The sequence below is a fragment of the Heliconius melpomene genome, chromosome 13 (assembly GCF_056956725.1).
Source record: "Heliconius melpomene rosina isolate 202511_hmr_F chromosome 13, ASM5695672v1, whole genome shotgun sequence".
Lineage (NCBI taxonomy): Eukaryota > Metazoa > Arthropoda > Insecta > Lepidoptera > Nymphalidae > Heliconius > Heliconius melpomene.
In genome coordinates this window covers 15,471,173-15,497,239 of record NC_140401.1, presented here as the reverse complement: position 1 = coordinate 15,497,239, position 26,067 = coordinate 15,471,173, and the positions used below count along the sequence as shown (strand labels likewise).

Here is a 26,067-nt window from a genome sequence, read left to right as displayed (position 1 = left end):
TCTTTTAACAGCCTTGCTTGTTAGTGCACGGCCAACGGCTGGCGACGCCTGACGAGAGCCAAGAGGTGTTATTAATAACGAGTTTCGTCGCGAAAATACGTCACTTAATTGGCGAACGGTGGGTATAATTAATTTGGATTGCGTGCACTGAAAAATTATCACGACATCTTGGTATATACAGTCGTGAAGAATGTAGGGCGGTTAATTAGCGCTGACTGGTGTAGAAACGTAAACGCTGATTTGCATCGCCTTCGAAAATAGTGGTTAAAAAGTCTTAATTACTATTTCGACACGTTATAATAATTAATTAAACTATTATTTAGTTGCGGAATTTCACTAAGAAATTTGAAGTAATGGAATTCGAATCACGCGTCGAAATTTATGAGCGACCGCAGAAAAAAGGGCCAAAACAATGAATGAACTTTCATCATCCCCTTTAGGCCCTAATCAGGGCCTGCCCTAAATTCGCCCACAAATTGCATCCAATTGTTCACTTTTTACCGCAAGACGTGTTTGTAGGGGGTGGGGTGGAAGAAAAAAAGGAATTATCAGAACCAACGGTTGAGCGGGCCTGATCTAATGTGCTATTCAGATCTACTGGAGTGGAGGGAGGTTATAATTGAATCGAGACAACTGTTGAGGCCATCTATAATTGCAAGAACGCGCCTCGCATATTTCGATTGTGATGCAATTTTGTGCGAACCATAAGAATTTGTTTAGTGCACGAATTTTTGTGCAGATAGATCGAACTGAATGAAAGAAAATCGATGACTCAAATAGTTTTGACCTTTGATTATTTTTTTTTAATTTTGGTGCCTAAAATCCCTCTATCAGTTAAAAGAGGTGGTTAAAAAATATAGCTAAATTATAAACTAATAGAGCTAACGTCTATGATAAACTATGGGTAATTTTTTTTTGTGCTAAATAGTTTATTTATATGTCTACAGCATTTTGGTTGTTTGTGCCTACTTCGATCTATTTTGATAAGTCTAGTTATTTCCGATACGACATACATATACTCGTATTTCTCATAAGTGAAGTAGGCAACAGATAGATATTTCAAGTGAAGGCAGAACTTTCAACGAGTATAATGCAATATATAAATATTACATGATATCTTTTTTTTATTTATTTTAAATATATTGATGCTTAACGATAACAATACAATTCAGTTGGCTTAAATCAAATCTTCTCTTGAATAATGAGGCCGTAAATACAACATTTTATATTTTAATTTCTGGTGTTTTAACAAAACGCGGCGTTAAGTTCCGCCACTCAACACACAATACCTTCGGAATTTGGTGGAAACTGGAGAACGGATCATTTTAACACTTAGAATCCTTACCTGTTATGTGCGGGATACGAGCGTGCAGCTGAAAAATAAAATCTTAAATAATAAAAACATCCTTCATATACCACCTACTGGATTTTATTAACAAAAGTTTATAAAAAGGAAAAGCTAACTTAGACTTTAAAAAAGACATACATAGGTACATACAATAAAGTATATACTTTTTAAATTGTTTAATTACATAATGCACATGCAAGTTGTAAGTGCATGTTGAAGCCATTAGTGGGGGCGAACTTTTTGCGTGTTTCATTACACAGACTCGCATATTTCAGCGAGCTATTAGGTATAGCGCGGACTTTGTTCAAATAATTCTAAAAACCTGAACGTAAAATGTTATGGAAATATATTTCATGTTTATTTTTTTGTGGAACACATTTCTGCTATAAATTTTATTTATGTAGCGCAATATCGTACGATATTCGTGAAAATTTTCAAATATTCGTTATTTTTAAAGATGTTATTTTTTTTGTTGGTTATGAGAATAAGTGACTTCCCTTGTTTGATTATCCTTAGATTGAACAGTGTATAAGAATATTTTTACGATTCACTTCATTTTTGCAATAAATTATTCAATAAAATTTAATTTTCCATAGTTGCGAAACACAATAACCAACTCTAGGTATTCTACCAAAGCGATTAATTAAAAAAACTTGAAAAGAAGCTTTGAATAACGGTTTTTCGTCATAAAAGATGTTGAAGTATCTTCCTATCTTAGAGGATTAGATAATAATTTGTGGTTTCCTTTCTTACACCGCGAACCCTTTTGTGTAAAGAATAGGCTCACTTTTTATTTTTGCAAAGCAGATTATTTCTTGTGAAGGGGTAGTTTTTTAATACTCAATAAGGTAGATCCTCTAAGGTAGAGCCTTTTATACGAATTGACAGGTAGTTAACATTTTTGCAGACCTGCAATGTGTCTGCAGGAACTCTACAAATTGAAAAGCTTCTTCAGTTTCAAATTATCTTTCCTTTTATCCCAAATTTTTTGGGTGCCAAATTATATTTTCTCTTCTATTTAGATATACACAGCCCTATATGCATTAAGCCTTTAGAGAAGCATTTAAAAATGATTATAAAGAAAAATCTAATATTAATTGTTGTCACAGATGAGCTGATGCACAGCGCGGCGATGGGTGGCGGAGCCCTATTCGGATGCTCCTCTGCGGGCCATAGTGGGATCAACCAGCTCGGGGGGGTCTATGTGAACGGCCGGCCGCTGCCCGACTCGACCAGGCAGAAGATAGTGGAGCTGGCGCACTCGGGAGCGCGGCCCTGCGACATCAGCCGCATACTGCAGGTGTCCAACGGCTGCGTGTCCAAGATACTTGGCAGGTTGGTATTTATGTCTAAATCTGTAATATTTTTTTAAATATTTATTTTTAAAAAAGTAGGTAGGTATTTAATATTAAATTATTAAACATAGGCCTCCCCTTTTAATATGATTTTTATGAATTTAAAAGCCGCAAACTTTTTCGTACTTCTAGAAAGTAATAAAGACATTAATATAACAAGAAATCAGTATATTTTTTTTACGAAAATTTAGTTTACTATTTAATTCATCACAATGAAAGTACTGCGAAATTCAAAACGTAAACCATATTGTACATCCGTGTTACAATTCAATTAAATCGAACCTCCCATTTCTTAAGTATAAGTCTAACCGTACAAAACTGTACGAGAAGGGCGCTAACAATCAAATTGAGTACTATTACACAAATAAATGAATTATTTAGCACAAAACCCATTGTCGAACAACAAAAGCGTAAGGATCGATTGTGGCTGTGTCCGATGAGGTCGAAGTCTTGGGCCACGCGAGCAAATTGACGCGGTTCCCATAATACCGCCCAAGGAACCTTACAAAGACCTGAACAATGCTCCGTTCGGAGTTTTAAGGAATATTTCAATGAATTAATCAATACAAAACTTTGCATTCCCATAGTATTGTTTTTGTGTGAATGAACGCGCCGCGGGCTCTAGGTGGGAATCGACATCGGGTGCTGACGGCGGGGCGCCGACTAATTTCGTAAGGGAGTTTATCGTTTGATTGCGATTTTATCGCTTATCGTGAGGATTTCGGCCCTCCTCGCTCACTCGAGTGCTTATTGAAAAGCTCAATCCTATTGCCGTTAAAACTAAATTTATATGCAAGTTATTTTAAATGCCACTTCACTTCAGATTCTATTTGCTTCGGGAATCGTATTAGATTTTTTGAGAAAATTGTTTTTTAATAACGTTTTTAGTTAATCTTAGAAGTTTTTTTTTTATTTATAATGTAAATACGTGAAGAAATACTTTGTAAATACTAACATTGTTAGCTGTAACTAATTAAAGTTCATTAAAATAAACTTCATAATATTCTCATAGAAGTCACACACAATATTTTTTAATTTCTATTATACGCTTTGACGTGAACAATTGAAAAGTCAATTTGGGACAAAGAAATGTAAAAGACGTCAATCAAAAGAACTATTTTATTTTAATGTATGGTGTGCCTTTCAGGGCTGTCCCACGACCGCCCCTAAATAAACGCGATAAAGAGGAAAATAATAATATTTGTCAGTAATTGGCACCCCTGCTGGCGCTTGACTTCAAGAGATCTTGTAGGAAAGTGATTTCGGCCGCTGGGTGCGTGTTATTATTTTTCAATGTTTTGCTTGTCGAGTGTTTTTGTTCATACAAAGAAGGGAATAAAAAGTATAGAAAATTAAATTGAAAATATATAATAGTTGTTTAAATACTGTTATTAATAATAATGGTGATAACACACTATCAGTGTCAGTAGCAATTTTTCCAGACTACTTTAGTAAATTTATTTTTAATATTTTATACATATATGCAAGTATATATATATATCTTATGTATTTCAAATGGAAAAAAATTGTACAGCAGAATACAGAGTTAAGAAAAAATAAAAACATTATTTTTTTATATTTAAGAAAACAATTTCGTTTTATAACATAATTTACTAACTAAAGTTAACTAAACATTGTAAGCCGCGACTGCAAGTGCATGTTTCCCACACACCCCTAAATTCTTATCGTGCCAATTACGTAAAGGGTTCCGTTCCTTAGGGCTTTGTAAAGGGCAAGCGGCAGGACTCCTAATTAAGGAGCCCTCCCGCGATGCTAGTGTTGTTCACATCTTGATTTTTACTGCTATTTCTACTTACCTTACCTAAATCTGTAGTTAAAATGTAATTGTACAACGCTAATTATGAATAGGTAACAGCTTGAAAATTTTTACGTTACTATTTATTATATTTTATCAGATTTTTATCTAGAAATGTAGAAAAAAATCTTGATTCAAGTAATTTTACCTACTGCAATAACAAATAATGCTTTTTCGCAATCTGATAACCCAACAAATATAAAAGTCGGTTAAATTAAATGACTGATACATATTCTCTTTTGTCCCAGATTATCACGGAATATGCAGTAAGTAGAAATTATAGTAATTATTAAAATAAAATATAGAAAATAAAAAATAATCTAGACTTAAATTGTCAATAAAAAAAATTGCATATATATATATTTTTTTTCAAATATGCAGTAGTCGAGTTAATAATCCGGAAAGTTGATTCTCGCTGTGAGCTTATCTGATCTGATGCAAATTCACGACCCCCGGCGATTTAATGACATTTTGATACGTTATATCGTTTAAATAACTTATTTACTGCTTTTAATGAGAATAGGACGTTAAGTAATAATAACACTATAGAGTGTATAATATAGAGTTTATAAGATACTATAGATAAATTATGCTTTAATAAAAATAATTTCTTAAATAAATATATTTTTTTTAAATATTTGTTAAATTTTGTAAAATTTCCTTTGACATAAAATATAAAAGTTATCAAGTTCAGGTCCCATTGATAATTTAACCAATATGTCTTTTTTAATAACATTTTTCATATTCTTACTATTCCAATAAAATTTCTCTATTTTGTTCTTTTGTAAATTACCACTAAATAGGTGCTGCTTGATAAAAATTGTTTCATACTCAATGCCTCCAGAATTTGGCAGAAAATGGGGACGAGATTGTCTTAACACTTAGTGTTCCCTCTACCCTGCTGTGTGCGGGATACAGCGTGAATTCGATTTATATATTTTCATGTAAAAAACCAACTGACACCCTACCAAATCCATCAAAAGTAGATACGAGGACGTATCTACTATAGCGTTTATTTATTACCCGTAGGCTATACTATTAGCTGGCGGCGTTTGATAATAACCTTCTAATGGCACAATAAAGTAAACATGTATGTATTTGTATACAGATGACATACATTCGGTAGTTTGTTCAGCGGTCGATATGTTGTTACACCAAGCCGCGTAACGGTTTTTGTGGCACGTGCTTTGGGACAGCTTTTTTTTTGGAAAATACTCTAATTTTGTTAAATAGCATCTGATTGTTAAAGCGAAGGTTGTAATTTCGATTCCCGCTCGGAGGAATAATATTTTTAAATGATTATCATTTTTCAGCTCCGCTAGACAAGAGCGCTTGAGCTTAAAGTTTTTAGTGCTATTTATCCTTTTGTAGGTATTTTTTTATTAAGTTAGCTTACTAGTATGATACCTAAATAATTTTACATATACATATGAATAAATATAACTTTAGCGGATCTGTCTGTTACACTACGATTTTAGGTAGGTATATAAGTTTCATAAGCTGCTCTTACTTTGCCATTTTTTAAAATAATATTCCTCGTTTCAATATTCAACTAAGTAAGTATCTTTCTGTAAAAACCCAAACTTAAACTTTTATCGAGTAGTAAATCGATTTTCATGAAAGTTCACGACACTTTTCTGGTTCCTTTAAAAACTTTAGTACTGAGTTCCAATAATATTTTACTACAATAAATAGGGTTTTTAAAGTTTTATCATTCTTATTATGTATCTTTGGGTATTTCTTTCACATAAGCTGAATAGGTAAAACTAAATATTAAATCACTGGCCTCCGATCCTTCTGTGTTATAGAGATTCTATGTTAAGAAACGAATTAAAGATTTGTTTTACACAACTCTGTTTTTCGTGGATATGATTCCCATTCGGAGGAGTAAGATATTTGATATTTGATTTTGTCACTCTGATAATAAGAAGAAGCGTGGTGTTGAGTTCCACCACTCAACACGCAACGTCTCAAACATTGATTTAACATATTTTAACGAAGTTTCTTATTAATCTTAAATATGAACAGGTCATATATCCTCAAATCCAAACATCAATAAATCCTTCGCCGCCGTCAAATAAAACGCGAACATTCTTAAATATCAAACTGTATCTAGAAATTCGACAATCGTATCGTCCCCATCGACATTTCATTGCAAATATCGACACATGTCGGTTGCAACAATGCTGCCGCCAGTACATCCTATATAGAGACCAATATATCTCTACCTTTGATAATCTAACGGGAGAACCTTATAATATACGGAATAAGAGCTTTAATCGCTTTGACATTTGTTTATAGAGTTGCTAGTAAATTGGTTAAATACGTTTGTATAGGTACTCGAAATAAGGGGATATCTGAAGAGATTATATTCGTAATTGTGAGCTAATGCTGTTCGAGTGGGTCGGAAGCTTAATGTTTTCTATAGTAAATGTAACATACGTACTATTTATTCTAAGATCTCGTTCATTTTTAAGTACTTATTATGGAGGGGTACAATAATATTTTGTACATTATAAATTATACGTTAGATTTTAGTTGTTTTTTTTTGTATGGTTTGTACTGCTATGGGAATGGTATGGGGAATTGATGAGATTTTGCATTTATTTAAATATTATTACATATGAGCAAGGGTCTCCTTTCAAGTAATTATAAATCTGTCATCTAGAAAGACATCCAATAAAGAAATAGTTAATAAAAAATACTCTACATTTTTAATTCATATCTATATTAAGACTTTTAGTTCATATAAAAACACCATAAAATCACATAAAATTTGTCCCCAGGTACTACGAGACGGGGTCGATAAAGCCGCGCGCGATCGGCGGGTCCAAGCCGCGGGTGGCCACGACCCCCGTGGTCCAGAAGATCGCGGACTACAAGAGGGAGTGCCCTTCAATCTTCGCGTGGGAGATAAGAGATCGTCTGCTTAGCGAAAACGTGTGCAATAATGATAATATACCTAGTGTGAGTATTGTAAGCTTTATTATGTAAGATTAGACGCCGTAGTGGCTCGTAGGAAAAATATTCTCCTATTGTTGCTCTGGTGACCAGACAAAGCGTGAGGTTCAGTCCTGCCACTCAACATGTGTTGTCTCGTATAAAAATAAATATTATATTTATCGTTGAACTCTACTTTAACAAGTTTTAAAATATATTTTTTTTGTTAATTCAAATTAAATATCAGCTGTACAGACATAGAATGTCGACATCATTCAAATACATATTAAAACCTACAATTGGCTGTGTCAAAATATATTCAAAATACCAATTTCATTAAACCCAAGTCCCATTGTTGCATAGTTATAGTCAGATGGACAGTTCCACAACAGATTTCTAATCCAATTTTGAAATTTACCTAGTTTTGGGGCATATGTTATAAGCCCCGCCATTGTCCACCCTGCCTTCCTTTTCAAGCACCATTCAGCTAATAAAGTTCATTCTGTGAAGTATTGACGACAGTTTATAAAATTTCTCGTTTCGAAAGCTTTGTGTATATTTATATTGTCAATACAAATCGGTCACTTTTGAGTATGAGATAATAAATTCTTTTTTTTTCTTTTTTTTATGTTAACGGTCCTTTAACTGAGTGACTTTGAAATGTATTAAAAAAAATACAGTCGAATTGATAACCTCCTTTTCTTACAGAAATCGGTTAAAAAAGTAATATATTGCAACACGCAATTTTGTTGATTATTTTTTTTATTAATATATTTGGTTGGTACTAGTAGCTTGTTCTAGGTTCAGTTGTATTTTCTTATAGACACTTTAATTATAAAATAACATGTTATTATCAAATAACATTTATTATGGAAAAGTAATTTTCTTTGATTTTTTTAAAGACTTGTATACTTCTAACTTTATGTGGTTGTTGTAGCTTCAAATTCGAGTTTGAGGAAAATTGGTTTTTTCTGTAAATTATAGTGCATGGTACTGTCACCATGATTATGAATGATGCTAATAGAATAAAATGGGAAGCAAGGTTATCATAGGTCATAATATATAACTTAATATTAATTTTTCTCTGTCGATTTCGCCAAATGAATGAATAATTAATAATAATTTCGCCAAATATAATCGGATCGGATCGATTAAATATTTATATTTTATATAGATATAAATATAATTCGGACTCGGTTAAACAATAAAACCAAAAACCGCAATTCAATTCTGAATGCCATAATCTCAAACGCAGCAATTTTAAGTGACACGATCGGTAATCGAGCTCGACGTACGGACGGACATCTGCCGCAAAAAAAAATATACAAAAGGGAATATTGTTAATTTTTTCTCCACATATCGAGTCAATTTTTCTGTTAATCATGTCAAAATGGATTCTTTGTGATGTAGTGTAAACACGCGGTGACAATGCCGCCGGTGAGCTTTTTGTGTAACATCTTTTTTTTTATTCTGAAGATACGTATATAACAGTATTGAATGAAAATTTGTTATTAAATTAACAGATACCTTTTTTTAATAGGTCCAAGTTCATATTATAGCTTGTCCAAGTTCTGTTACTGCAAGCTATGTATAGTTCAAATTGTAGGTACCTATATAAAATGGTAACTACTACGCACAGACAGACTACACAATAAACTATACTAACTAATAACTAATACTAACTTTGAGGCCAGTCGTGGCGCAGGGGTGCAAAGTGTGTCTGTATAGGTTGTGGGTTCGATTAGAATTCAGCGAAAAAGTTAGAGTTAGAGTTCCCACTGCCTAGCCTGCCGTGTGCGAGATGTATCTCCGGTGAACTAGATTTTTTTGATATCGAAAAATAAATAGTTTTTATGAGCTTATCCAATTTCTATTACTTCAAGCCATATGAAGCTCTAACCAGAAATGAATTATATGCACCACACATTAGTTTCCTACCTCTATCTCCAACCAAAATACCTAATCTAGCAGCCAACGCAAACTAAACACCTATATCCACAACGAGAGGGCAAATTGGAATCGTACCTCATCCCTTAGCTATAAGATTGAAGGGGCTATTTTTACGAGTGTCGCACGCACTCGCCCCACTGGGCAAGAGGGGATAGTGAAACACGTGTGCCAGAAAGAGATACATATTAGTTCCGAGTTGCGTTCCCAGCCATAACGGTCGAATGGGCGTGATGTTTCTTGCCGTAGACAAAAATACGAACAATCGATCCCTGTGCCGGCGAACAACGGCCTAAGTGACGATTTGAGGATTTGAGGTTTTCAACATCGATGGCTGTTTCAGAATATTGAATTTGAGAATATTTCAAAAATTCAAATAAATTATTTGAAAATTATTATTAATTGTTATTGTTATATGTTGTGAGTTAATAACTTTATATTTTTTATTATAGGAAATTCTTTGTAATAAATATTAGTTAAAGGTCACTGTTTTCTTGAAATTCAAAATCATATATAGCTATTATAAACATTACTACTTACTCTTAGATGTATTTTTAAATAAAATACATATCTATTATAAATAAAATACATATATGTAAATAAATAGATAATATTGATTTAATTTCAAAGGTAAAAAGCCCCTGGAAGCATGTTCCATATATCAGTTAGTACGTTCTTCTTCCCAACAGCGGGTACAATAATGCCGCGTTTCACGCATGGGTGCACAAATGTGCGTCGTCCCGCTCACTTTTCCCGTAATCCCATACATCTGGTTCATCTTCTCTCTCTCTCTCTTTACCAGTTCTGATGTCATAGAATTGATGCTCAAGTCGAAATACTACGGAAATATTTTCATGTTATTTTGTACGCGATATAAATATTATGGTATAAAAGTGTAGGTAAGTTTTTATTGTAGGGTTAGTAATTGAAATATTTAGCAAAGTACTAGTATTTAATGCTTTCTATTTTGTTTAAATGTAAAATTTTTATGAGCTTTCAACTTACATAAGTTGTTATGGTTTGGAAATTATGCCCTTAGGTCCCAAGTAGTCAGTAACAATTAGCAGACATTTAATTATCAATGTTCGCAAATTTATTTTAAAGGCCTGTCATGGTGCAGTAGCCCATACTTGCGATTGTAAATGCAACTAATTGTAGGTTCGATTCTCACTCGAGGTTCCTCCTCGTTTATATAACGAAACAAAGCTCGTTAAGTCTCGTTAAGTCAATGCCTCTAGAATTGGAAATGGATTGTCTTAACTCCTAGGTTCCCTCTGCCTACTCTGCTATGTACGGGATACAGCGAGAAGCTAAAAAAATCACGTTATGTAAGCGTGTATTTGCACACTGTTTGCCCACAGTGATATGTAGAGCTTTAAGCTGCTGTAATATAATTTGTTTGCGGAAATTATATTTTGTATCGTTGTTATATTTTTAATAATATTAATTATGAAATCTTGCCTAAAGTATAATTCAAGAGCAATTTTAAAAAATGTTTGTAGGTATTTTTTACTGCAATCATGTTACCATAAAAACATAAACAAGTTATTCCTTTTGGTACTGCTTACATTACCTATAGATATATTTTTAGCATCACGCTATATGCCACACATAGCTGGGTATACCCTGGTATACGTAGGAGGGAACCTGGCACTTCCGTTACCACTTTCTGATGAATTCTAAGTGCATTGTATGGTGATTAGCGTAACTCAACGCCACATTACGTCACGCTTACAGAACACCTGTGCCGGACCTTAAAGATATGGACAATACAAATAAAATCTACAATTGTCATTCCAACGCAACGGTCAGACCTTATTTTGTCACACAAATACATACAACTAAATAATCTGCGTGATAAGCCAAGATGGAAAACTTAAAGCAATTTACAAATTAGTTTCTTGCTTCATCGAGCAAGGAGTACGGAGTAAGGCGACACCGCCGAAACGCTACCGAGGAGCACTCCGGAGGCTTCGTGACACAGTATTGTGTAACCTCGCGGGGTGCGGGAACCTGCACGCACGTAACTGGACACCACGAATTATATTGTCATTAAGATGTTGGGTTTTTTGAAGATGCGTTATGAGGTTTTTTTTTTTGGTGTTAATAAGATGCTTTTAAAATCACATATATAGTAAATTCATAATAAACCAAAGAAAAAAAATGTTATCTTGTGCTCTATGGCGGATATTATTGTTTTATTCTAACTAGACTTTTCGAGCAACTGTTGTAATTATTAATTTTAAATCGAGTTTTTAACTAATATCTATTCATTGTTATTAATTCTAATTTATGTTTATTATATGGTTAAAATAACATATATAGATATTGCAAAATTTTCTGTTATTTTACGTAATTAATAAATAATAGAAAATGTTCAAACAAAACTTCACCGCATAATATTATTAAATTTTCGTAATGTTAGCTAATTATTTGGTTCATTTGTTATTGCAACAATGTCATGTTTAATATTTATTATCAAGAGTATTATTTAATTAATTATTAATGTATAGGTTCTACTATTAGTAGAAAAAATTATGTTGAAATTAATAAATCAAGTCGAAAAAATGATTACTTAAATATTTTTTTATTAGTTTGAACGTTACCACAAAAGAAGCGAGTCATTTAATATTCATTTGTCCGTAGTCCGTAAAAATACTAAACCAAAGCACATTTAAAATTTATAGTAAGCTAACATCAAAAACTTGAAAGCGTTAATCGACGCAACCCGCCCAATCTCAGTACGCGTCCTAAAGGAATTGCAAAAAACCCCTCGACCGCACCCCAACCGCTTTTCACCCGGGAATCAAACCTGGGTCTCCACGGGTTAAGCGCGTACGTTAAAATGTTTATAGATAATACCAATGTATGTAGGTAATTCTAATCCCGAGGGTTGACGACCCCTCTGACGGAATGTAATGGCCTTTGTCCGGATATCTGTATCGGTTTTGATGCTGAATGGTCGGAAAAGTGAACGTTGCGCAACACTATGTGAGGGGAGTCGCTTTGATCGCGCCTCTACTCTATATTACAATTGTACTTTTAGTAATTATCCGTAGCGGAAAACTTGTATATCCTTTATTATAGTATATTATCGCTTTTTATATAAAAAAACTCATTCCACTTCACTAAGTATACTAAAATCTGTATAAAAACAAAAATACATCCATCATTAACCTATCTTCCGTTATGTGGTTCATTTTACATTCAATTTAATTAACAGGGATATCGATAAAAACCTGATTGAGTAGATAAACGAGCTTTTGTTCTAACGCGTTGCGAGACCACCTACACCACCACACTATCGCATGATCTATCGACGTGTCCCCCGGCACCGACGTGCGCGCGCGCATCCCTAGTGACACCTGTCAATGTCACAGTGACGCGAGAACGCCCGCGCGAAGATGATCTATGACTCTATATATACTGATTTAAAAGCTCGTGTAAACTATTTTTTTAAAGTGGCTATATGGCTTGAGTTACGTGAGAATTTACAAAAAAAAGTTTGGTTATTATGTTTATTTCTATTTTCTTAATATGTTGTAAGTGCATTTCTATTTTAAATCATTTAAACTCGGCTCGTTTGTAAACATGAAAATTTTATTAAAGGATACTAATTAGTTATAAAACAGTTTAATGGTGTGTTAATATAAAGTGGAACATTAAGTTCAATTCAATAATGAGAAAAAAATGCAATAGATAGATAATAGAAGACAAGAAGATAAAAAATGCGATTTCTTTAAATTCCTTATGTGTTCTGAACCCAAGAAATAATTATATACAGGCAAAACCAGGTAAATCGGTAGTAGTAAAGTAAAGTTCGTCGCGTGCAGCGTTCCACGCTCACGTCATGTTGCATCGCGAAACTCGATATGTTCCCTCACACTAAGATTTTATCTCCACTCTTATTTCATTATTTCACATTCTCCTTTATTAATATTATAATATAATAAGAATTGTTTATTTAAACTTCCTCGTTATCATAGCGGAGTAAAAAGTAAAAAAACTGGCGGTAAGTGTGTGTTTATCTTTTTGCATCTGAATCACACGGTTATAGAGCTTTTTTATTAAGTTTTAATATTAAATACTACTTGTTTTTAATACTTTGAGTTATATTTATACTTATTTATTTAATTTTAAATACTAAAATTAAATCATTTCTCAGTTTAGTTCCAGTTGAGCACAAAATAACTTGGCCAAAAAAATCATTCTTCTTGTTTTTTTGTTATTTCTTGACAATAAGCTTCCTTATACCCTCTTCTTGATTAAAACAAATTAGCGGAAAGTACGAGTTTAAGACCACATTGCTATACGCTTTTGAATATTATAATGAATTTAAAATTATTTTTAATTAAGTTTCTTTTGAGAAATAATTACGCATTTCTACAGTCAGGTTTCTTATCTCTTATTAAAATTTATTATAAAACAATTCCATTGTCTGTAAAGGTTACAGAGTTAATATGAAACATATAAGTTGAACAGTCACAGTAACTAGCGACTAGAACTAAGTTCCAACTTGAAACATCGAAGTAATACTCGATGTACGGCTTAACTTTTATTATACGACAAGTATCGAGAAAACTATATAGTTTATATATAACATGTAATAAATTGTTATATTCTACTTTGTATTATATTAACTTTATTAGGTTTAGAATAGTGGTAATACTTATATGTCATAGAAAATTTAAAATATATAGTTACATTTTTAAAAAAATGTATGTTTAAACGAATTATTAAGAATTATTAAAAAAACATCAACAATATTTAATATAAGAATTAAATATTTTTTATATATAAAAATAAAGCAATGGTTTAAAATTTTAAGCATTTATTTGCAATTTTATATTACCCATTGGACTCAAACTAGTATTAACATTAGATTTTATATTAAAAATATATTAAAATATCAAATTTGAAACGATTCAAAAGTTTAAATATAACTTACAAATTCGAAAAAGCGCGTTGGGTACTTGCTACATTCGTACTTTATTCGTATAATAAACTTATATACTTATGTTAAATAAATACAATAATAATATATATTAAATAAATATAAAAACATTTTTAACATTTATTATTTACAAACTGAAATACAGAAGAAATACTTTACCAAAAAGCTTCAAAGACAAAAAAACCTCGCTGTCAGTGTCCATCAGTCGGCGTTCGTGTCACATTTCAGGCTATATACGGTAGTTGGATTTTCGGCTTCGTTTCACATATTATTATATTGAATTATAATTAAGCTTACGAAAGGACAGACCGTACGCCTAATGTCATTTGTGTTTTATTATTTTGTGGGACGTTGACCGTATTTTTTACATATATATATAGTATGTTTATATATATATTTATATATTTGTATGTACTGATGTATAAATGAATTTTTAAAAGTATTTTTAATGCTATCCCTAGTTGTTATACCTACTCTAACTCTATATGAAAAAAATGTAAAACGAAAACTTATATATTTGCGATCTTCATCTTACTCAAATACAAATTATAATGCCTTAGAAAAGTATGTTATTGTCTTCAATATTTTATTTTTACTAACGTAAGCATACTTTTATTTAATTATTATTATTAATCTTATTAACTTTTATAAAAAGCAAATATAAACTTTTAAATGTTATTGACTCTCTAGAACCAGATGCAAAATACCATATGTAGCTACAACATACTCATACATTTATTTTAAATTCTATTCATAGTGGGCCCTAGCTTTCTGTGGGTATTTTTTTTAAATCTCGTTTAAAACCCCCTCCGGTCTCTCCGTCAAAACCTTGCGGACCCTTTACACACATCAGTGATTACTAATTCGACTGCAACGGTACAAAAGGGTGTAACTTAAATATGGTGAAAAAATAGATTTTAAATACAAAAACGTTTTAACATATTATACTTTAAGGATATTTTAAAGTTAAGCAAAACAACTTCATGCTGTTTCCCGCATAGCAGGATCAGTAAAGGAAACCTAGTGTTAGACACTTGAGACACACTTCGTTTCCCACTTTCCATGAATAGTCGAGATATTGCGTGTTGAGTGGCGGAATTTAACACCGCGTTTGCCACAGCGTTTAATTTTATAACTTTAATATTAGTTAGAAACTTAAAGCTAATTAGAAATTAAAAATCTTGTGTGACGAGGTGGTATGCAAAGACGCTGACGCTACGGTGTATGGCTCTCCGTTCTCTCTGGCTATCGTATCTGGCTATAAACTCGTACAAGTGTTATTTACTCTCAGTATCCAATCACTTACATAAATCTTTCATCGTTATTAGAATACATTTCTAATTTGATTGACAAAACAAATACAAAATCCACTGAAATTCTAATAGGGAAACACTCGTAAAAACTTTAATCTTCTCCTATCGTATTGGCCGGTGAGCTGTCACTTACAGAATGCGTTTAAATGCATCTCTCGTATTGGCCGTTTTAAAATTCCACTTTTATTTGACGTGTTTTTTGTTGGGCCAGTCTCTTATTGGATATATTAATTTAAAACGTAATTGCTTTATGTCATGTCTGACATTTGGCTAGCTACCGGTTGTGAAGTTTAACTTGAATCTCGGTTGCTATGAAAATAATATGTTTTTTGTTCCCGAATACCCATACTTGTATATAACTTTAAAACTATTATCATGGGTTCGATTATCACTTGAGGAATGATTTTTTTAGGATTTTAATGTTCTTGCTCTGTTAAGATGACAGAGATTGGCGTTGTTTCTATTTTGTAATAATTAAAGCTATTATATTAAGAAATTTGTCTTTGGCTATGGTAGTTGGGCGTTACGAATTTTGCTTCTATAGAAGCACAATGTCATCATCATGCTATTAGGTTATTTCTGGTTGTATATAAGAATTTTTATTAGTATAGGTGCTCATAAGTTTTTCCAATACGAAAATATAAATCTAAGCCTATTGGACTTAGATTTACGAAAAAACTAATAGATGCTTTTACCAACATTTTTAATCCCAATAAAAAATCCATACTTCAACGTGGATCAAAAAACGTACATTTTGTATCGAATCAAAAGCTTTTAGCACAAATGTATGGTGGTTTAAACGCACCTGCGCGAGTACATTACCTTCCATTAGCGCAACACAGGATTAAACCCGTCCGTTACACCGATAGTTTGCATTCACTTTGGATTTTAAAATATTAACTATTTTACTTGTAAACTTTATAATGGCTTTTGAATTTAAATATGTAGGTATGGATAAATTAGTGTTGTTAAAATAAATAAAAATCGGCACGGTAGGTAGAGGGAACGTAGTGCTAAGATACTCCCTACCCCATTTTCCGCTGAATACTGAAGGCGCGTGTTGAGTGGCGGAACTTAACGCAGCGATCAATATTAGTATTTATTCCAAAAAAAACTTATAAAGAAACAATATATAAGAATCCATCAAACAAAATACTTTTATCCCTCTAAAACTTAAATATACAAAGATAGTCGACTATGAACGCAATATCTATAGAACATTGAGCACATTTGTGAATTTGCAGCCCCCGCCCCGGCCCGGCCGTTATACAGAAAAATATATTTTCCCCGTTGCCTGGCAACAAGAAAACAGATAGATATTATTACCTAGGGACGCCCCGCGGCACTGTCTATATACTTCATATATATATATATAACAATGAATCTACGTGTTAAATTCAGCATATACCCGTAGGTTATATTTGTGTGGGTTAGGTTTTTACGCATGCGTGCTTTTTCGCCGAAAGTAGATAGATATTGGGGTTTTTAGGCCCTGAAGGGGGTGAGTGGGGAGGGCCCTAATCTGTGTCCCTTTGAGCGTCCCGATTGGAATTTAGTAATCATATTAAATTTTAAATTACACGTGCTTGGAAGTTAAAAGGGCGGGGTACGGTTCGCAATTTGTTTCCCATTAGATAGTTATTTAGTTTGGCGGAGGTTGGGATGGGTGCGCGCTCGTGGCTATAGGCTAGCGTACGACGAGCTACGAGCTAACTTTGTATTCGGAAAACTTTCTATTGTTCGCCATTCTATTGTCAGACTGTTTCTATTGCTTTCTTTATTAAGATGTTGCTGTTTGACCTGCCTTGTTTATGTCTATTCTTTCTCGGTAAATACAATTGGGACGAGCTTTTATTAATATTTACGAGAATTTTCTATATAAATGATGTCATCGTAGCAAAATGGTAATGCTAACGATTGAATATGGTAATTCAGGGTTCGAATGAAAGGAAGAACATATTATATGTATGCTATAAAGTAGTCTATTCCATCTAGATCTATTATATTTAATCTAGATTATATTATATTTTTTTATAATAGGTGTCGTCAATAAACCGAGTGCTAAGGAACCTGGCGTCTCAAAAGGAGCAAGCGGCGTCAGCGCAGAACGACAGCGTGTACGAGAAGTTACGGATGTTCAACGGCCAAGCGGCCACGGGGTGGTGGTACCCTGGTCTTCCCACCGCACCAGCGGCGCCCGCGTTACCTGCTCCCCTGCCGCCCCAGCTAAACAGGCCGGGGAACACTGAGGAACATAAACGAGGTAAGTAAAGTATAGAGTAAAAAAAAGTTATTGTTTATAATTGTTACTTTATTTTCTAATCAAATTAATTAAAAAGCTAAGCCAGGGAACAGTGCTAAAAACTTGATCTACGAAACTATGAAAAGCATATTTTTTGAAATCTGAATGTATGAAAAGCATCTTCTACACCATGCGGGGGACACAGTGATAAATCATTCTTTCAGAGACATGTCATTTTAAATACTAAATTCATTTTCATTGTACTAAATTCATTTTACTACTAAATTTAAAGACGAGACTTCAATAATAGTTATACTTATTATTAAAAATATTAATAACATTCTCATAAAAAAATATTCTTATTTTGGGTAAAGTGACGTAAATGGGCGTACTATATGAAGGGAGTAACAACGTGAAGCACCTAATGGAGGTCACGACATGACAGCGTTGTCCTTTTTCCGTCTGCTCTGAGCTAAACTAGACTGAATGTCTGAAAACTCGCTAGGGTTGACGAACACTCGTTTATGGTTTTACTTGTTTTTGATTTATTTTTCTAAATTGTAAAATTTCATTATCTTAAGAGTAGATATGACCTAGTGTCTAGACACTACGTTCTTCTTTAAAACTCGTACTTTTCTGGTGTTATTACCCAAAGCATATTTTAAAAACGTCAAGCTTATCATTAGGTTCTGTCTTTTTATATTGCAAAGTTCACGTGAAAATATAATATAAAGTTATAATTTAACCTCTTATTTACATTATATTATAAGCTTTAAAGTATCATTCATACACAATAGCAATCGATAGGTACACGAAAATAGAAGTACTCGTATCATAGCCCTAAGTGGGTCTAGAGGGTGGCAGGCGGGAGTGGGGGGTGCCTTCGTTTCTTCATACGTCTTTGTGGCTTGCAAGATTATGCCTCTTTGTGCCTTGCGTGATGTTCGGTTTCACTTTATTACACGCGGATTTACGAACTAGATACACGATTAATCTTTCAAGTGCTAAAATTGGCTTATCAACATGGGCGTAGGAATAGAAGAGGAGAGGGGCTTAGGGTGGTCTGTGTCCATAGCAGAGTAGTCTTGTGCCCACTTTTGGAATTTTAATAACGAAAAAGTCCAGGTAAATATATATAAACTCCTGTAAAATATCTCTAGATACGCCCATCCTGTTATATAGCCAGATTGTATTGACTGAGACTACTATTTGGACACTTATATAGATAGATATATTGGCGGAACTTAACACTGCATTGTATCAATGCAATGATAAAATATGAATAATTGATTTAATTCAACTTTTTATAAGTTCAATATTATTAGAAATTGAGTAATAATATAAGTTGAATATATTAGAATAAAATATCAATTTTGACCACCATATTTAACTCTATACACTTTTACTATAGTGCATTTTAAATATTTACTCTACAAAAAAGAAAATGAAATCTCCAACTAAATTAGTTGGACCACTAATACCTACATCTAAACTCAAAGAACATAAGTAAATGTGATTTATTTAAGTCAAACGCATAAATTGAATCCCTTTCTTCCGAGCGCTTCTCCGTGTGCAATTTCTCATGAAACCAACCACTTTGTTGCAAATTCAATGTCTACAACTAAATACGGTGCTTTTAGCGAGATAACAAACTTGAGATAAATTATTACCTAAGTCCGTATTTTGGAGATAAAATGTATAGATAATAGATATAGGTAAAGATCAATATAGGTTTAGAGATCGCCTCTTATATGTTTAGGAGTTAGGGCTACGACATAAATTCTAAAATAGATAGGTATGGTATTTCATGTCAAAGTACTCCAAATCACAAGTAAAAAATTCTGGCTCTTGATTTTTTTTCAGTTCCACAAGGTAGGCAGAGAATAGTGTTAAGACACTCCGCTGCTCACTTCCCACCGAATTCTGGCTTTTAAATTTTTACTTTAAATTATACAATAATAAAATTATTTGAAGAATTAATTATTTTTACTTTAGTAGAACATTACGGCAGAGGAAACATAGAAGAAATAGAATAAATCTCTATCTCTTAAAAAAAAATGTATAGGTAGGTACTAAATAAAAAGAATTGTGTAAAGAACTTTTTCCTGTAATCTTTGCGTTTGTTTTTCCTACCTTCTGTTATAATGCGACAAAATTAAATATATTAAAAATATAAGCAGTTAACACAAAATACATGGTCCACATAGGCGTGCCGGTTATAAATGAAGACACGTCTCGCTCTATGCACTTTGACGGCACTCCGGCCCGCGCGTGACTTGAAAGATACTTTTATAAGGTGAAATTACATACATACCTAGTATTTCTTTAGAATATTTAATTTTGTAATATTTTTTTATGTTTGTTGTTTACCTGAATGGTAATGGATAAATTTTTAATAAAAAATATTAATAGTGGTAAAGTGGTTTAAGTAAATTTGCATTTTCAATTTCCATTTTTTTATCTTTTACTAAATATTTCTAGCTCTATGTTACTCGAGTTGAATAACCTTTAAAAATGGGTTGATAAATAAATTGATATGTACGTATAACATTATAAATAAAAAATAAAAGTAAAAAAAAATCATCAATGAATACATTATAGAAATTCGATAATTTTAGAACCTAGTGTTGAGACTCTCCTTAATGCATTTTCCATATTGAATGATGGAACTCCACAACGCGCAGTGGAAAAAAAAAATAATTAATTCTCCTAAGCGGGAACCGACCCCACAACGTTGTTTACAGTTGTTTGGCGCTACGATGACCTCAAAGTTCTATTGCTTAAATCACAAACAGATTAAGTTCAGGTGCTCTTTTAGTTATCTTCTCGTGGTCATGCACGGCTCGATCTGTGACTCGGTGAGTTCAACAAAGTAGCTAGCTGCGGTCTGACTTTAGAATGAAACTCTTGCCTCTACTAAACGTGGATTTGAATAAAAGTTTATGGCACTTCAAATATTTCATTGTTTTAATAAGTTGTTAGTTTAGTAATTAAGGTTTTTTTAAAAGTAACAATGTTATTTAAGTAGGTACATCAAGCTTACAATAGTACCTATTCCATTTATGACTTCAGTATTAAAATACATTGAAATTGCACATTGAATATTTGCGTCTAATACATAATTAATTTAAATATTTTGGAAAACTCCTATATATTTTATATAAAATTTATATAGAATTTGAACCCATAGCCATCCTATGCGTTTTAATACCTATAGCTTTTTCAAATTCCGATACGTAGTTGATTTTTCACGTAAGTTGTTACGTGCAAAACTAATATGTAAAATACCCTTGAAGCATAACAAACTAGATAGGTAGTAGGTACACTTAGCCATCAAAAATATTTTTAAAATGTTTAAACTTCGAGTAGGCACGTGGCATATAGGTATACCTATGCAACTTCGTATACTCTGTATGTTATACGAAGATATATTCGTATACGTTAATTGAGTTCCAATGCCATAACTTTTATAAATTCGTTTTGGAATGATGTAATGGAATTGGAAAATTAATTATACATAATTAATTTTGTTAATTGCGTACATACGTTTACGAAATATTTTTTAATCATTACGTATGTTTCTCATGCAATTTACAAGGTACCTTAGCAAAAAGATTTTAAAGATTTATTTAACTGTTCAGAAAAGTGGTTAAAATTAAAAGATTTTCATTATTTCGTTATAAAATATTTTTGTAACTTAATAAACCAAATGAAATGAAGGTGTTTACTTGATATTGTTTAAGAAATATACTCTGATAACTAATAATAAAATATAATCAATTCGCCGTTCTCTCTTTAGTAATATTTCATCGCCATCAAAAAAACAATAACAGAATTGATCAATTAAAAGGTTTTTTTGCGCGCAATGGCCTACAAATTTTTAATATTCAACGCAGTGTCGGTTCACGGGTCGGCGGGCGCGGCCAATGTTACCAAAGTATACGAATAAAAACAAAATGGCTGATGTTTTTCGTTTCGAACGGAAAAAAAGTGATTGACGCAGCCTGTACATTTTCATTTCTTTTTTTTTCGTGTACATTGTTTGTATAAAACGTGACTTGTATGAGCTTGACTTTTTAATTATTGTAATGGTATATACCACTCTGGAGATGATATTTTTATATTTATACTAGCGGCCCGCCCCCGGCTTCGCCTGTGTGAACTACGTTATTATTAATTTCTGTCTCCATGAGTACCTACGTCCTATAAGTGACGACCATGCAAAATTTGAGATTCCTAGCATTTGTAGTAACCAAGTTTCATACAAACTTTCAACCCCCAAAACAACCCCTTAGAAGTCGAATATTGCAAATTCCCGTCTTAGCGAGCACCTACATCCTATAAATAACTCCTATGCAAAATTTGAGATTCCTAGCACTTGTAGTTTCTGAGATTTCGTGATGAGTGAGTGACCTTTCGATTTTATATATATAGAAGATCTACATATAATAGATTTTTGCTCGAATTATTATACTTATAAGTATTTAGCGTCTATAATGTTAATTCTACTACTAATAAACACAAATTGAACGGAATCAATATAAATAGTTAAATGAAGCCCGAATAACTTGTCACTTTGAGTAAATATTTGTTCAAAATTGATATGAAAACGTTGATATATTTGTTCTGGTTCGGGCTAGTTCAAATAATTGTACAAATTGGGTGTGCACACCGGTTTAGAATATAAACAGGCGGACACGGCGGCGGTCGGCGCCGCGGTCGCACTGTTGCACCGACAAATTAACTGCAATATTGGAGTAAACACGTCTACGCTGAACTATTAATGTGATAGCTTGTCGATGATTGTTACACATATTTGATGGAATTAATCTATATTAATATTGTAATGAGAAAGAGTTTATTAAGAATATTATATGATATTTATATTAATATTTTCATTTCATCGCTCTGGTAAGAAGGAAAAAGCGCGGCGTTGAATTACACCACTAAACACACACAATATTTTTTAAAAAATCGCTGAAAATGACGAACGGAATGTTGGGTACAGCGTGACGCAGACAAAAATATATCTCATCATCATCATTATCGACAGCCATCTTTTGTCCACTGCTGGACGTAGGCCTTCCCCAATTCTCGCCACCACACTCCATCCTCAGCTCAAAATATATATAAAACTGATGGATTTGGTTGGTTAACACGTTAATCTCAGATGCTATTGGGATATTGAAGTTTTCTTTTTGTATTGGATAGTCCATTTGCCGAGGACAGCCGTATGCTATATACAGCATATAGCACTCCCTAATCGTTTATGTAAGCTACTGTCACTGTATCTGCCATCAGGGTTACCTACCGCCCTTAGAATATGTACTTACATAGAGAGGTGCATGATATGTTTTACATTTTGTATTTTTCTTTTACTTGAATTCCCTAGAATAGATTAGATTAATACTAAGATTGTAGTTAGTTTTTATACTTAACTGAATTTATTTTTATAATTTTAATTATATAACCAGACGAGGACCGAAAACGTGTCTTTTAAAATAGTAACACGACTGTAAAAAGTGTAGTGTAGTTACGTTTAAAATGGAAAATAATAGGTAACACTAACTAGATACAATTAAAAATGATTAAATTCTGATATCATATTATTTTATTTTTGAGTTTTAAGTTAACTTCGAAGAAAATAACTGTAAAATAGATAGTATCTAGATTATTATTTTTTTCATTAATTTCAAGAAAAACAATAATTTATTTAAATATATATTTTGTATTTAAATAACAGTAAAAAAATAATAAAATCAAATATAAAATAAATAAAAAATCCCTAACCATTACGAACAAAAACAAAACAAGAGATTGTTTCATTCGTTTGTTCTCCCCCAGCCAGGTGCCACATCACTCGTACTCGTACTCGTATCATAAGCTCGTTATAACAGAACTATCGAATATCGATTACAGCCGAGTGCTCGATTGTTGCGATGAAACAATAGCTTTTTAATCGAACCATTCAATGTGCAATCGACTTTAATTCAAAGGCCCTCGCCGATCAAAGTGACAGTTAAAAAGTTAATAGCCTAGGTTTCCCACTTCGCTTGTTCCTGTCCTTATTCAATTGAATTAGTGTTTTATAGTACCATGTGTGAATTATATGGTAACTTGTTTATGGTATGGTTATTATGGTAAATAGTATTATTTGTGGATTATTGGTCGTTGTGGACAGCGTCTGACTGAAAATACAAAGGGTTTTGGGTTCGATCTTCCTAATAAATGGTTTTTCTACAATACAAACAAAAATAACCTACATATACAAACGGTGCCTACCTATATCTAAATGATACTTAATTACATCGCCGATACCGACCTCCTCCTATCTGACGCTCCCTCAACGATACAAGACATCAATTGACACACTCCACCTAACAATAATAAAAACTAAACTTATCTACCCTACTAAGTAATTTAGATGACCCTACAGGGGCTAGATGTTGATTAGAAACAACCACTTAGAGGGAACCCTCGTCTCGTCTGCAAACGTATCAGGAGCTAATAGTGTTCTTGTTTTAGTATGGTTTAAGTAATACTGGTTGAATTTCGTAATAATGGTTTATTAGGACGACGGGCGGAAAAGTGGTCGTACGAAACATTAATTTGCTATAAATTGTAAGTAAAGTAGACTGTCGAATGCGCTTGCTGCATGTTCTTACATTGTTGTCGACTTGTGGTCTTTTGTCTTTGAAATTATTATTATTTCTTGTTTATTGCTGAAATAATAGTGTAATTAGGTTTTATATTTAAAACGGCCAGATACCGACTAAAATTAACTATAAAATTTCGGTGCGATTTCAGTTCTACATATTTAAAGTTTCGATTATACAATAAACTTTTCATTCAACATATTCGAGATTTCATTAACGCTGTAATTAAAAAGAGATTATACACTTTTTTCATTACAAATGAACGAACTAACAGTGTAATTGGTCTACAATTAAATAATTTATATCCGGATTGATTACGCAGAATTTACTTCATTTGTATACGTTTTACATATTATTATATTATTTTATTACTTAAAACATAAATCAGAACAACTAAGTGATGTATAAAAACTGTAATTATCTACGCTAGCTTTAATAATAATTGGTAGCTTATTAATATGTTAATGCTGAAGAGCAAAAAACCATAATGTTTTGTTAAAAGTAACAAAGATATATCTATTCATCTTAATTAGAAATTAGAATTGGTAAACGAAGAACGGATATTTAGTTACTTATTTATTTCTTATTTACTTATTTATTTATTTTAACACTTTATTACACCATAATTGAACTTAAATTGAATTTACAAACATAAATTAACTTAAACAAAAAAAAAACAGAAAAAAAAGAAACTAATGAAAAACGGTTATATGTTGTCTCTTAATTTAATTGGACGTTGAATCAGTATCCATTGACTATATTTGCTGATTTAAACATAATATTTGTTAGCTTCACGCTGTATGTACCTAGTGTTAAGACACTCCGTTCCCTTTAAGACATTTATGTTCCCCGCTTTCTGTTGAAATCTGGAGACATTACATGTTGAGTGGCGGAATTCAACGCCCTTTGCCTTGTTATCGGAGCGATGAAATTGAAATAATAAATAATTAATTTTTAAACAAAACTAAAAATTCATATAACTATTTTTTAAAAAGCTCCGGTAGCCCAGTTCTAAAGTCCACGTAAACAAAAGTACAGGCTATAATTAGCATAAAATATTTTATAAGCCTACATTTTATAAGTACGGTATTGTAATGTCAATTTACAATTTGCAAAATCGTATTTGGGAGCGTGTCGAATTAGGCGAAGTGCGTCTTGTCCGGCCGCGAGCCTCGTCGCGGGAGTGGTCGTGGTACACCGCATGGGAGGTAGCGGGGAATAGGGTAACAGCCAGTTAAGATTATGTATAATTGTATAAAAAACTAGTTATATTTTTAAAGTGACCTTATTGTGTATGCATATAGTAAATATTTATCTTTTTAATGGGCGAACCCACTAATAAACAAATAATAATGTTTATGTCAGTAATGTCAAATATTTGTTTAAATTATGTTGCGTTTAATAAAAAGATTATATATCTTTTATGATATTGATATGAAATAAAAAAATTATATTAACAGTATAATGATAAATAAATTTCTAATATGATTTGTAAT

General features: G+C 32.4%; 1 protein-coding gene across 2 annotated transcripts in view; it reads left to right on the top strand.

Annotated features, from left to right (window-relative positions):
• Positions 1–26,067, top strand: part of toy (paired box 6 protein twin of eyeless) — a 58,840-nt gene that overhangs the window by 19,099 nt on the left and 13,674 nt on the right. Inside the window, exons 3-6 of one of the 2 annotated variants that reach the window (XM_085196468.1) lie at positions 2,458–2,683; positions 4,768–4,785; positions 7,306–7,486; positions 17,714–17,936. In XM_085196468.1, coding sequence (XP_085052594.1) covers positions 2,458–2,683; positions 4,768–4,785; positions 7,306–7,486; positions 17,714–17,936 — 648 coding nt within the window. The remainder of the gene's footprint in view (positions 1–2,457; positions 2,684–4,767; positions 4,786–7,305; positions 7,487–17,713; positions 17,937–26,067) is intronic. The other variant, XM_085196469.1, reaches the window with a different exon arrangement.